The following is a 14790-nucleotide window of genomic DNA, read 5'->3' as shown; positions in this document are numbered from 1 at the left end:
AGTATGCATCTTTCATGTGATCTTCGTGTGTGAACAGGATGAGTGCTTATCTGTCTTCATTCACTCATTCCTTCTCACCATGTCTACCTCTGTCTCCTGTCTCAACATTTGTCAGCTAGGGTATGTTGATCTGGGAATATGTGTGGCTGCCTGGGTGTGTCTATGTACATCTGTTTATGTATTTGTGTGGCCTTTGACTCTCTTTTTAAAAATCGTGGTAAGGCTGGCGCCATGGCTCAATAGGCTAATTCTCCGCCTTGCGGCGCCGGCACACCAAGTTCTAGTCCCGGTCGGGGTGCCAGATTCTGTCCTGGTTGCTCCTCTTCCTGTCCAGCTCTCTGCTGTGGCCCGGGAGTGCAGTGGAGGATGGCCCAGGTCCTTGGGCCCCGCACCCGCATGGGAGACCAGGAGAGGCACCTGGCTCCTGGCTTCGAATTTCAGCCGCAGCGTGCCGCCGGAGCAGCCACTGCGGGGTGAACCAACAGAAAAGGAAGACCTTTCTCTCTGTCTCTCTCTCTCACTGTCCACTCTGCCTGTCAAAAAAAAAAAAAAAAAAAAAAAAAAAAAAAAATCGTGGTAAAGGACACGTGTTTGGCAGCAGTTAAAATGCTACTTGGGATACCTGCATCACAGATCAGACTGCCTGGGTTTGAGCCATAGCTCCATCCCTGATTCCACATTCCTGCTAATACATACTGTGGGAGGCAGCAGATGATGGCTTCAGTGTATGGGTCCCCATCACCCATGTGGGAGACCCAGATTGTATTTCTAGCTGCTGGCTTTGGCCTGGCCAGCCCTAGCTGTTGGTGGGCATTTGTTGAGTAAATCAGCAGATAAAAGATCTATTTTTTTCTGTCACTCTGCCTTTCAGAATAAATAAATAAATAAAATATTTTAATTAAAATAAAAATCATGGCTTTATATGTAACATAAAAATCATGGTTTTTGGCCAGCGCCGCGGCTCAATAGGCTAATCCTCCACCTAGCGGTGCCGACACACCGGGTTCTAGTCCCGGTCAGGGTGCCGATTCTGTCCCAGTTGCCCCTCTTCCAGGCCAGCTCTCTGCTATGGCCCGGGAGTGCAGTGGAGGATGGCCCAAGTGCTTGGGCCCTGCACCCGCATGGGAGACCAGGAGAAGCACCTGGCTCCTGGCTTCGGATCAGCGCGATGCGCCGGCCGTAGCGCGCCAGCCGTAGCGCGCCGGCCGTGGCGGCCATTGGAGGGTGAACCAACAGCAAAGGAAGACCTTTCTCTGTCTCTCTCTCTCTCTTACTGTCCACTCTGCCTGTCAAAAAAAAAAAAAAAAAAAATCATGGTTTTTATATATAGCAAAATTCTCCATCTTCATCATTTTTCATAGTATTTTCTCAGCGTGTGTCATTTCTTCTCAACTGATCATTTTGCAACCATTTTTATTTTTAAAGATTTATTTATTTATTCCAAAAGGCAAAATGGCAGAGGGAGACAGATCTTCCATCAACTAGTTCATAACCCAAATGACCACAACAGCCAGGGTTGTGCCAGGCCAAAGCCAGGAATGCCATCCTGATCTTCCATGTGGGTGGCAGGAGCCTCAAGCATTTGAGACATAATCTTTTGCCCTCCCAGTCACATTAGCAGGGAGCTGGATCAGAAGTGGCTTAGCCAGGACTCGAACTAACACTCCAGTATGGATGCCAATGTCACAAGTCGTTGTTTACCCTGCTGTACCACAACACCTACCCCTTTAACTTTTTTTTTTTAAAGATTGATTGATTGATTTGAAAGGCAGAATGAGAGAAATATATCAATCTTCCATCCATTGTTTCATTCTCCACATGGCTACAATGGCTGGGACTGGTCCAAATTGAAGTTAGGAGCCTGGAGCTCCATCTGGGTCTCCCATGTGGATGACAGAGGCCTAAGCATTTGAGCCATCCTCCACTGCCTTCCCAGGCACATTAGCAAGGAGCTGGATCAGAAGTGGAGCAGTCAGGATTCTACTCAACACTCTGATATGGGACACTGGCATTGCAGTCAGCAAGTTAGCTTACTGGACCACAGTGTCAGCTCCATGTTAACCATTTTTAAGTTTACAATTCTGTAACGTAAATTACATTTAAAATGTTGTGCAGCCATGTATAGCTGTTTCTTTTGTCTGTATCTTTGTCTATATCTGTGCCTGGGTTGCCTGACTCTTACACCTTTCTTGATCTGTGTCTGACTTTGAAAGTCTGTGTATCTGCCTCTGGGAAGTTGTATAGCTGGGGTCTTGCTGTCCATTTCCGTCTGGGTATATATGTCTGTGTGTAACCATCTGTGGCCACATGTGTTGAATCCATGTGTGTCTATAGAGTATGTCTGTGTCTGTCAGTATATAGTATCCTTGGATATATGTGTCACTTTGTGAGGTTCATGTGTCCACACAGGGTCTGCTGTATGTGTGTGTCTGTCTGTGTCTGTCTGCCTTGGTCCCTTTAGTATTGCTGTATGCAATCCTGTGCTGTGACAGTGTGTGTTTATATATTTGTGAATATCTACATCTGTGTTCATTTTTGTTCATTTCTGTTTGCCTCACCTGTTGCCTGCCTGGCTTGCTTGGTCTTCGCTTCCCTGACTCTGTCTATCCCTTGCCTGCTTCTCTTGTCTACCTCTGCTGTGTATCTATATCAGAGGTCAGCAAACTATGACCTACAAGCTAAGAATGGCTTACATTTTTAAATGATTTGAAAAATCAAAAGAATACTGTTTAATGAGTTATAACAATGATGTAAAAGTCAGATTTCAGCGTCCATTAGAGTGGTGTTGGAGCATAGCCACGCATACTTGTTTCTGCTCCATTGGTGGCTGCTTTTACACTACAGCAGCAGTGCTGAGTCGTTGCCACAGAGACGGGATGACCCACAAAGCCTGAAATATTTACTGTCCAGCCCATTACAGAAAAGGCTTGCTGATTTTGTCCATGCTCCCTTGTGTTCTGTTCTCTGTGTCTGTGTCTCTGTGTGCTCATGTGCACATTGCTGTTGTCATGTGTGTGCAGACAGGCTGCTTTTCTGTTTATCTGTGTTCACTGTTCATCTCTTTCCCTCCTGCTCCCGTCCTCACTCTCTTTTTCTTATTCCCAACTCTCGGTGTCTTTGTCTTGCTTTATTTCCTCCCTCTATGTTTCTCCTTACCTTCTCCTTCTTTTCTCTCCCCGACCCCCCCGTCTCCCATTCTGTGCATTATAGGTTCTCACCAGGCTCTGTGTGGGGTGTAAGCATATGTTTCAATACAGGTATCCATACCCAGTACCTCAGCATTCATCTCCTGTGCTCTTGGGAGGGGCTGGGAGTGGGGCAAATACAGGATGATAAGTAAGGGGGCCTTCACTGCACTATGATATCTCCTTGGAATGGGTTGGGGGACACCATGTGGCTCCCCTAGACTCCTGGGTAACCCACAGAGGGAGGCTACAGCAGCAGTTGTTGATTTTTCTGTGTGGATCGTGTAGTCTGACCCTCCCTCCTTCAGATTTTTTTTCTTATTCCTCACTCCAACAAGGACCCTTGACCTGTTTATTCCACTCTCCCTGTTCCTTTCCCAGCTACAGTTCTATAACTGAGTAGATAATGTTCATGGCCTTGGACCATTCTCTGCATCCTTCCTGTGAACGCTCCTAGGTTTCCAAAATACACTCCATCATGAGCCAGGGTTGAGCCCTGAGTTGGGCAGCTGGGGGCCACACAAAGGAAGTGACAAAACTGCTAGTAAGGGTCAGCTGTTTCCCAGCAGTGGTCCTCAAAGAGTTAACATGCATAGCCTCAGACTTTTCATGTATAATGTAGACTAGGCCAGTCTGCAGTTTTGGAAAGAAAATGCCAAGAAAGAGCTCCAGTATCTAAGCTGTGGTCTCTGGGCATGAGCAGGGGCTGCTGAGCATCCCTCCCTGCAGGGGTGCAGAGGCAGACCCTCTGTCCCTGGGCCTTCTCTGGGTCACCTCACCTCACAGCCACAGGTCCCTTAGATGTGATCCACTCAGCCTCTGTTCACCCATAGCCTGCGCTGTCAGGTCTGTTAGCTCTCTGCTGCCACATGTCTCCCTTCATCCCTCCTCCCTCTCACTCTCTTTGGCTTTTGTTTGGCCGAGGAAATGGAAAGCTCACACAGGAAGTGCTGGGCTTCATATGCTTGAGGTGCTGAGTCTGTTTTCCCTTTGGATGCTGCAGCAAATGGCCCGTTGCCGGCTCTGTGAGCTGCTGCCCATCTTTGGGCAAGGGCTCAATCTGCAGCTGGGCACGTGGTCCAAGCTACAGCCATCCCCAGCTGGACTTCACATCCTGGGCTACAGAGAGGCAGGGGGTAGGGGAAGAGGGAGGGGTTGGGGCTGGGAAACTTGAATCATATTTGCTTAGTCTTTTCAGACTTTTCTTCACAGGGAGAGCAAATCTAACCAAAGAATATATTGAATCAAATTGCCCAGTAAATAAGTTCCTGTAGCTGTGGATACCACTTGGTCTCTTGTGAGTCCAGTCTGGGCTTGAGAAGTCAGTGTGATCAAGGATAAAATACTTGCTGCACTCTTTCTGCAGTCAGGATCAGCAGCTGGCTGTGTTTGGAGTGCAAGTTTAAGCATAAAGGAAGGGCTTGCTGTCCTGGGGTCTGCCTCCAAGACATGTGGTTGTTTAAGGACTGGTGTCACAGTTCAATAGAGCAAACCTGATGCCCCTGAACAGTCCCACCTTGTAGCTGTCAGATCCAAGCACAAGAAAGATAAGAATTTTACGTCCTTCCTTCCTAGTTTCTCAGGTAACTCCCTAATACTTGCTGAGTCCATACCAAAGCTGAGAGATTGGCAAGGTACCATGGTTCTGTGGGTTTTCAGACTTGGATCTCATGCTCCCTGATCTCCCATACTTTGGGGTCCTTTCTTTTAAGAATAATACACCCCTTGGGCCGGCGCCGCAGCTCACTAGGCTAATCCTCCACCTTGCGGCGCCGGCACACTGGGTTCTAGTCTCGGTCGGGGTGCCGGATTCTGTCCCGGTTGCCCCTCTTCCAGGCCAGCTCTCTGCTGTGGCCAGGGAGTGCAGTGGAGGATGGCCTAAGTGCTTGGGCCCTGCACCCCATGGGAGACCAGAAGAAGTACCTGGCTCCTGCCATTGGATCAGCGCGGTGCGCCAGCCGCAGCGTGCTGGCCGTGGCGGCCATTGGAGGGTGAACCAACGGCAAAGGAAGACCTTTCTCTCTGTCTCTCTCTCTCTCTCACTGTCCACTCTGCCTGTAAAAAAAAAAAAAAAAAGAATAATACACCCATACACCCCAAGTGGTTATTTTAAAAAAAAGATTTAAAAAAAAAAACTTGAAAGAGTTACACAGAGAGAAGGAGAAGGAGATGGAGTGAGGGAGGGAGGGGGAGAGAGAGAGAGAGAGAAAGAAAGAAATAGAGGTCTTCCATCCAATGGTTCACTCCCCAGATGGCCGCAACAGCCAGAGCTATGCCCACCTGAAGCCAGGAGCCAGGAGCTTCCTCCAGGTCTCCTATGCAAGTGCAGGGACCCAAGCATTTGGGCCATCTTCTACTGCTTTCCCAGGCCACAGCAGAGAGCTGGATTGGAACTGGAGCAGCAGCCGGGACTCGAACTTTATGGTGGCTTTACCCAGTACGCCATAGCGCCGGCCCCCCACGTGGTTCTGTAGATGTGAGAACTGTAACCCCCTGACACTCAAAAGGTTATTGTTGCAGCTCTTCGTTTTGGAGGGTCTAGATATGCTCTCAAGGGAGTAGCAAGGAAACAGCTTCCAATTAACACCTCTCCTTTGCTTGCTTGCGTTGATTATTGCCTGCATTTGTTCTCTGCAAAGACAAATTCCTATGACCCTAAGATAAGGTGACCAGATAGTCTGTATTTCCATGTGCTTTTCCTCCATAAAGCCCACTCCCAAATGGTCTCTTTGACATGCTGGACCCTTATTTCATCTTACCCACTCCGGCCCCTCCCTGTCTTTCATTTGGTAACTTCTTTTCTTGTGCAGTTAGAGAATCATTGCACAACATCCTCCACTGTCCTAGGGAAATGTCAGAGTTCATGATTAGTGTCCTTGATTCTCTCCTCTTTGCCCACAATCCCCTTCTTACTGCTCAAATCTGCTTTTCTTGGGTAGTAGGTGGCACATGTGGAACACCGCCGCTGATGGTGATAGAGCAGCACTGTCATTGGAGAGTGCTGCAGGCAAGTTTGCAGGTTCTTTGGTGCCTCCCCTCATAGTGTGTGCCAGAGCCAGCATATTACCTGTTAGAAGTTGCAATAGGCTGGCTTCCTATCCCAGGAGATTTTTGGTGTAGAGGATTATAGCATGGTGTGAAAAGTGGCCTTTTTCATTGTAAAACACAGTATGAAGTTCTTTGGTCTGTTTCAAAGAGACCACCATCTTTGGAGGAACCATCTACTTACCCCGTGCGTTGGCAGGGTTTCAGCTTACTTCTAAACCAGCCCTCTTGTGAGAAGGGAGAGGCAGCTGCTCTCTCTGCCCTCCAGGTGAGCTTGAGGAAAGGTGTGCCTGTCAGCTGATGCGGAGGAGCAGAGCAGCAGTAAAGGGAACCCTTGCATCCCTGGACCTGTGGCAAGGCCACGGCAGGGTACAACCTACCTCATTTCACAGTCTCTGCTGAAGCCAAATCTTCCCTCATCTTGATCTCTAGTTCTCAGTAAGTGAAAGAATCAGGGGACTTTGAGAACATCCAAACCTAGCCCAGCTGTGGCAGTTGGTTTATTGCTTTCAGCTGGTACTTGAACCCAGGTCCTGGTCTTGGAGGCTTTCCCAGGTTTAATCCCCAGAGCTTTCTCTGCAGCTGTATGACACTGCGCTGACCCCGAATGAGGATAGGAAAATAGAACCAGTGCCAAGCCAGAGTCTCTTTTTCATTTGGAGTCTGGCTGTCTGCCCATGACCAGGGTTACATAATGGGAAACATAGCTGGGGCTCTGGAGAGCCCGCGTTTCACCAGGCTGCCCAGACCTTCGCATTCTGATGCTATATATCTTCCTAATTGTAGCTCGGATGCATTTATCACACTGTTGGATTGGAGTACTGTTAAAAAAAAAAAAAACTCCAGAAATTCCTGGACCTGCTGCTTTTTCATGGTTTGTCTTATATAGTCTACAGAGCACACTGGAAAAGGCTTGTAGGGAGCCCTCTGAAGTACTGTCACATGGGAGAACTGGAGATACGAGGGAGTGTGCAGTGAGTCAGTTTCCTCAGGGAGCTTACTAGTGCTGAACCTACAGACGAGATAGAAATTCTTGAGTTAAAAAACTGCTAGTTCACTCAGCCTCATAGGGCAGGTCTGAAATAGGAACTAATCCCAAGTCTAATCGGCACCCCTTCAAGGACGCTTAGTACGTGTTCCCAAAAGGGCATTTTAGGAGGTCACTAAGTAATAGTCCATCAGCACTTCCCTGAAGGAAGTGGTGGTGACTGTGGGAAGCCCCTTTGCTACCCTGGCTCCCCACCCAGTCTCCCTGGCTCCGGGTTGGGGCGTCAGCACTACAGCCTGGCACCAGGGGGTTCCTCTTCCTCCAAGTGCTGATGTGGGGCACACATGATCTCTCCCACGGCAGGAGCCTGCATCCCCTCCTCACTCCTCCCACAGGACTCCTTGTAGGAGGAAGGGGTGTTGGCCTAAGGCTGCAGTCTGACCCCAGCAGGGTACAGCAGCTGACCCCAGAGAGAGTACTTTCCAGCTCTGGGCTGAGGTTATTTGGGTCCAGTGTGTGCTAAACTAAGAAGACGTGTTGGAGTGGTTACAGCTAAAAGTTTGGAGAGGCAGGAACCGTGAGAATCGGCACCAGGGAGGCCGCCGAGGTCTCCACTCATGCCGTGGAGATGTCGAGATTCCCTAGGGGCTGCTGTTTCCCAAACACACAGAGCTGATGGGTTTAACACACTGCAGTGATGTGACAGAGGCTATACCCAAGAGTGCAGCTTAGAACTGAAATCAAATAAGACTCTGACCTACATAGAGGTTGAGGGCTGAGGGGGCACTGTAGAGAGGTGGTCTGTACTTGAGAAATCCCAGGATAAGGTTATTGTGACCTGCTGTTGGCCATAAGGTTCCAGCTACACTGCTTTGAACATGAAGGTCATGTTCTTGCAGTAGTACAGGATGACCAAACTTCAGAATCTGATTTGCCCTATTGGACAAAACTGACTTAAAGTTGAATACTCTGCCAAATACCCAAGTTGATTTGCTTTTGTAAACTAGTAAGGTAGAAAGGCTCATCTTCAACCACATCTTAGATTCTTTTGGGGCCGGCACCGTGGCTCACTAGGCTAATCCTCCACCTTGCGGCGCCGGCACACCAGGTTCTAGTCCCGGTTGGGGCGCCGGATTCTGTCCCGGTTGCCCCTCTTCCAGGCCAGCTCTCTGCTATGGCCAGGGAGTGCAGTGGAGGATGACCCAAGTGCTTGGGCCCTGCACCCCATGGGAGACCAGGATAAGTACCTGGTTCCTGCCATCAGATCAGCATGGTGCGCCAGCCGCAGCGCTCCAGCCGTGGCGGCCATTGGAGGTTGAACCAGCGGCAAAAGGAAGACCTTTCTCTCTGTCTCTCTCTCTCACTGTCCACTCTGCCTGTCAAAAAAAAAAAAAAAAAAAAGAAAGAGAGAGAGAGAGAGAAAAGATTCTTTTGGGTCACCCAATAAACATCTTGTATTCTTGGAGAAAATTATCTTGCTGCCCATGTGTTAACTTCTAGAATGGTGACCGCTGTCATCTTTGCCTCTTCTGTGTGTCATGGTGGCATCTGGAAGATACTGTTTTCATTTCCTAAATCTCTCCACCTCATCCCAGGGCCTGTTGAACTACCTAGCACTCTGGCACTACAACCAGATCCTCAGCCTATCGCAAGCAGTGTCAGCATGACATTTTGGCTTTCCAAGGGGCTGCTAAGCTGTTTTTTAAGACCAGGTATCGGGTCCCTTTCTGCCATTAGCTGCCCATCTCTTGCAGTTTTCTCCAGTTGACTGAGGGCTTCCATGGCCTAGGTGGTCTTACTTGACCCTTTTAAAAATCAGATATTATGTATCCAGAAGACTTTTCCTTATTGTAGCTTTTTATCTTTCCCCTTTGTGTCCAAGTCCATGAATTTTCAATTTTTCAGCTTCTTTGTGCCCAGTTTCTGTGCCATCTTGGCTGTATTTCCAGGTCTCCTCACCCCAGGAACCAGAAGACCCAAGTCCTTTCCCATCTGCACTACTTCTCTGATCTTCTATAGCTCTGAAACACAATGCAGGGCTTCTTCTCACTCAACTCTTTCCGGGTTTGTTCTGCAGCTGTGGAGTTTGAATGTTAGTGTTTAAACAAGCTGGTATTACACAGGAAATGGCCACCTCCACAGGCCCCTGCAGGCTTGTAACATGGGGTCATTGTACTTGATATTAATCACCAGTCAGCCTGTTCCCCCAGTAAAAATATGAAGGAGTGAGCACTCAGTCCTCCTTGTGTTTGCTGGAAAGATAGACCAGGCTCTGGTTGAGCCTTGGCACTCTGCTCTTTCCGACTCTCTCCATCTCTCAGTCCCACCTCAGTTGATGTTTTCAGGAGAGTCCCACCTGACCCCTTTCCTGTGAAGCTGGCAGATCTGCCTTTCTTTCTGAGTTCCAGGCTAGAAAGTAGATCGTTTTGATATAATATGCCTCACATACCTCACACCTTAATCTTTGGAGCATGTTGTAGTTGGGTAACCTGTCCCAGGAGAAAATTCTGAACTCAGAAACACAGAAACTGACTGGCCCGCCTGGGAGTAGGACTTCTCAGTTCTCTGGACTGAAGCTGCTTTTCTAATACTGTTTGCAGAACTAACCCCAGCCTGAAGGGTTAATCTGATTCCCCAAGTCAATATCCCCCAAACAACCAGCCAGGAGTGTGTGTTGGTTCATTTCTGTGAAATGTGTTTCCCCAGTCACCTGGGCTGGCCTGGGCTGCATTGTATCGGCCAGCAGCTGCACTGCACTCAAACTGACAGCTACATTAAACCTTGGAATTCTAAGGCAATAAAAAGTAAATTAACTCTTATTTTTTTCCTTTCCTGGTGGAGTAAGTGAATGCATGTCTGTAGGGAAGTGAGTGAGCCTTGGTTCTGAGTGCATACCTCTCACTACTCGCTGCTGGTCTGTCCCCAGCTAGGATCTGGTGTTCAGACTCCAGCCAGGGGTCTGCTCTCCTGGTGTGTGGTGTGTTCTGTGGGGCTGGGCCAGTGGGTCGCCCTGCAACTGCTGATCCCGGCTCACTAATCACATCACAGCTGTTGAGAGACTCCCTTGCCACCATTCTGGGAGTCATAAATGGGCTCACTGGACAGTTTCATATTCTCTGGCTGCTTTGTGTCTGCTTGGTGAAGGCTACACCCTAACTTCTGTGGGATTTGGTGGACTCTGAGAGTTTCCCCCAAGTCCAAGTTGAACTGGAATGAGCCAGAGGACTTGCCTGAGCCCACAGTCCATTTAGAGTCAGAGGTGGTTTGAGATGGTCAGAAAAACCTTTTGTGAAATCATTTCCCAAACATTTCCAGAAGATTGGGAGCTGTTTAAAGTTCCTCACAGCCACCCACATTTGACATTGGACTCTGGCATGGGCCAACCTTGAATTCTTTAGGGTCCAAGGGCTGCTATGAGGTGAAGGTTAGAAGGTGCTCCTAGTTGGGAAAAGGAACTGAAGCAGGAAAAAGCTAAGCTTTTCCCCTTCCACTCAGACAGGAAGGCCTGTGTTCACCCATGGAACTGACCTCCCAGCCAGAGGCCTGATGGGGGTAAGCTAAGGTGCTGTTGCCTGGATTCCAGGAATTACCTCATCCTCTTGCAGATATCTTGACTTGTAACTTCAGGCAACTCACCTAATTTTTTTTTTTTTTTAAGAGATTTATTTATTACTTGAAAGAGCTACACAGAGAGAGGAGAGGCAGAGAGAAAGGTTTTCCATCCACTGGTTCACTCCCCAATTGGCCACGACGGCCGATGGCCGGAGCTGTGCCAACCCAAAGCCAGGAGCCAGGAGCTTCCTCCGGGTCTCCCACGCGGATGCAGGGGCCCAAGGGCTTGGGTCATCTTCTACTATTTTCCCAGGACATAGCAGAGAGCTGGATCAGAAGTGGAGCAGCCGGGACTTGAACCGGTGCCCATTTGGGATGCTGTCACTGCAGGTGCCAGCAGCTTTATCTGCTATACCACAGCGCCGGCCCCAACTCACCTAATTTTGTGAAGCACCTCTTCCTTTTAGGATTAGTTTCTTGACACTGCCCACTCCCCTGCAGGGCCATACATGACCTGTGGATACACACTTAGTTGTGTTCATGTCTGTGGTATTCAGTGAGTGGAGATAATGATAGGGAAATGTGAACTGAGCTTGGATGATCCCACTGGGACAGCAGAAGAAATCACCTTCTCAGAGTTAGAGTTCAAAACATTATCACTTTGAATTGATCAGGGCAGAAATGACCTTTCATTGAAGAATTTTGTGTGTTCCCTTGGTTCTGCTCAGTTTAGTTTGGCCCTTTGACCACTTTTATTTATATTTCTGAATTGGGAACTCAGGGCACTTCCTATGTCTTTTGGCATCAGCTTCTGTCTTACAAATCAATCTTGGAGTAGGAACTCTCATCCACCTTATTTTTGCAGTGAGTCTTAAGGTTTTGGTACAAGGTGGGTGGTAATAGGCAAAAGGCAGATGTGGGCAGGGGTCCCTAGTGGTGGCCAGCAATGGCTGGGAGGAGTCAGTTTTGGTTTATCTGAGCCTTAGGGGACAGGAGAGCTTGGTAATGAGAACCACATGGTACCACATATTTCTTCGTCTTGGATCCAAAATGGTAGGGGTGGGAGGATGAGAGAGAGATGTGGGGCCTCCCACTGTCAGCCTTGGGTAATTTTCTGCTGCCACTCTTTGGCTGGGGATGCTGCTGCTCTCCCCATCTCCACCCCAGCCCTATGTCCTATAGCAGCCTTGACCTGTTCTGCACCAACCAGGGCCCCTAAGCCAAGAATTCAGCTGGGAGACTTTTCACCTTCTTCCTTCTCACTGTCGTCTTTCCTGTTTATTTTCCAAATTGCTGCTCTGCAGCCGAGCAATGCCTGTTGGCCAGAGCTCACCAGCGCTGTGGGATCAGACTCAGGCAGTGGGCTCAAGTGGCCAGCAGGGCACTGGGGGAGGAAGCGGGGAACTGGAAGAGCCTCCCTGTGCGTCTCCCATGGGCAGCGCTAACCTCGGAGGCGGCCCTGAGCAGCACTATCACATCCGGTGCTTGTCTCTGCAGCCGGGACCGGAGGATAAACTATCAGAGCTGTGGGGCAGTGCATCATTCCTCTTATTATTTTCTTCTCTGCAGATGGGGTCGTGGAAAGTTCAGTTCCTTTTAACCCTCGAAGTTCTGTTTATTCTACAGCTGGTAGCCTGAATGCCGAGTTTCCCATTACATCACAAAGGGGCTCAGGCAGATCTCTTCGCAGAAACGTGTTGCAACTGTTTATTTTTTTCCATATTTAAACATTTCTGACAGCCAAACCAGGCTGAGCCAAAAGATGGAGCTTTGTGAATGAGTCTGGTTGTTGGTGTCTGTGCAGAGAGAAGCTTTGGAAAACTCCTGTCCCTCCGGTGATTCTTCCCAAACATGTTCTTTTTCCTGGGCAAACACTATGAAGCAAGTTACTTCTGCAGTACACGTGTGTTGATTATGTGCCGTTGTGTGATTAATGGGGCTGTGTTCCGCCTGGTTCCCAGGACACTATTGAAATCAAGATGTTTCATTTCATTGCCTTTTCTTAGTGCAGTGATTACAGTAAATAAACCAGTGCAGCCTCCTTCCACCTGGAGCCAGTCAGGGAGTTCCCATACCTCTACCTCACTTTCTCCAGCGGCTTGTCCCTTGAAAGCCATCTTTTTGCTAGTCACCAGGAGAAACAAATTGCTTAGGTTTGAGGTCACTCCCTAGTAGGTGGGGCTCCTGTGCAGTAACTCCCCTAGGGTAATTCCAGGATGATTCTTAGGGATCTCTACTTACTGCCTCTTGCCATTCCACCTCTTGAACCTAATTGTGAAGTTTTTCTTTGTAATTCTCCTATGCATCTCACTCCTTTAGGACTAAAACTTAGCATCCAGACAGTACCACCTGTTTGAAACTCCCAGGTTAGGTGCTTCTCTGGAGAAGAAAAGCCAAGTCTGTATCCTTGTCAGCCCCTGTATCTAACCACAATTTGAGGTATCTTGGACAAGCAAACACCACCACAACAAATACTAGATGAATTTGCAGCGCCCACCAACACAGGAATCTCAACCACAGTAAATGATGACATCTACTGACAAGTGATGGTGACAGAAATGAACCCTCTCTCTTTAATGGAATTTCACCTGGGGAGAGCCAGATTCCACAGTTTAAGGGTTTTTTCTCAGGTTCAGCCAGAACCTGAGATACACAATTAGGATGACCAACTAGCCTGGTTTTCCCAGGACTGGGAGGTTTCTGGGGAAATGGGACTTTCAGCTAAAACTGGGACAGTGTCAGGTGAGTGAGAGGAGGGAGAGGGCCCAGGAGGGCTGAGACAGCACTGAGGCTGATGCGTCTGCTGGAGTGCATGAGAGACTTCACCTTCCTGGGAGGATCTTGGCAGGCAGAAATGAGGTTTTTGTTGGATCAGTGTTTGACAGTTTGTTTGTTTTCCTGCTTATACATATATAGTCCTAAAGCATTGTAGGGGAAAGCCCCACATGACTGCACAGTAACTGGACTGTCTGTGACTGTGGCTGGAAGAGGGAGGCTGATGCCCTGCTGCTCTCTGTGTGGCATATACTTGGCTGCACAGGAGGGGGCAGTTCTGGGAGATGCCTGGGGCACTGCGTGTCTAGAGTGAGTAAGTGTCTCAGGCACACTGTCTGGAAAGGTGACAGGACCTGCATTAGGCAACTGGTTCTCTAAATTCTTTCTCCTTTCTGTTTAGGATTAAAAATTCCCCCTAATCAATTTAAACTTTGCATGGGTGGACACATACACCCCAGATGACTGCCATGCAAGACAGTTCCCCGTCCTAGCATTCTGGTGCAATTTCCTAGCAGCTGCCAGCGTAGAACAGCCTTGGCTGCCAGGACCTTCCTGCTCACATACACTAACGGCATTTTTACTGGCCCCACTTTAGAGCTGCACTTCTTTTCTTATCTTGTTCCTCGCAGGGTTGCTGTGGATGTGTGGTCGACGCTGGCTGATTTCTGTAACATACTGACTGCAGTGAACCAGTCAGAGGTGCCACTGTATAAGGACCCGGACGATGACCTCACCCTTCTCATCCTGGAAGAGGATCGGCTTCTCTCGGGCTTTGTCCCCTTGCTGGCTGCCCCTCAGGACCCCTGCTACGTGGAGAAAACCTCGGAGAAGGTCAGCCCCAGGCCAAATATCCCTCCCTGTTCACCCGTCCTCTTAATTCTCCAGACTTTTTTATTCTTGGGAAGTTTTTTGTGCAAACGGAACATGATTAAGTCATTGAGAAGGGTGTTAAGGGAAAATATCGACCTTTTAGCCGCTGACATCCAGCTCTGTGTCCTGAAGAAAAAAAAGGCCCTGTCGACTTCCTTTGGTGTGTGTGTGTGTGTGCTCGCTGGCATGTTGTATATACGATCATTTCCTCACTTGTTTAAATAGTGCAGCTTGTGTTGGCAGTGCTCTCACTTAGCTCCAAATGGTTTGCATCATGCTTAAAGCACCCTCCTTCCTCCCCCCTACCTCCTTCCCCCCAGCCACAAAACTCTGCACTAGGAAAACAGCCAGGGCTTTTTCCCTTCTCTAAGGAGG

The 14790-nt window shown here is 48.7% G+C and overlaps 1 protein-coding gene across 11 annotated transcripts in view; it reads left to right on the top strand.

Annotated features, from left to right (window-relative positions):
* The window catches only part of SMG6 (SMG6 nonsense mediated mRNA decay factor), a 262938-nt gene that overhangs the window by 126649 nt on the left and 121499 nt on the right, over positions 1-14790 (top strand). For all 11 annotated transcript variants that reach the window (XR_007911238.2, XM_051824498.2, XM_002718880.5 and 8 more), the window contains one exon: positions 14175-14376. Coding sequence is in view for 10 of the 11 variants with exons in the window: in XM_051824498.2 (XP_051680458.1) it covers positions 14175-14376 (202 nt within the window). In the remaining variant the exon portion in view is untranslated. The remainder of the gene's footprint in view (positions 1-14174; positions 14377-14790) is intronic.

This window comes from Oryctolagus cuniculus, chromosome 17, assembly GCF_964237555.1.
Source record: "Oryctolagus cuniculus chromosome 17, mOryCun1.1, whole genome shotgun sequence".
Taxonomy (NCBI): domain Eukaryota; kingdom Metazoa; phylum Chordata; class Mammalia; order Lagomorpha; family Leporidae; genus Oryctolagus; species Oryctolagus cuniculus.
The sequence above is the reverse complement of the archived record's forward strand: the minus strand, read 5'-3'. Positions and strand labels throughout refer to the sequence as shown.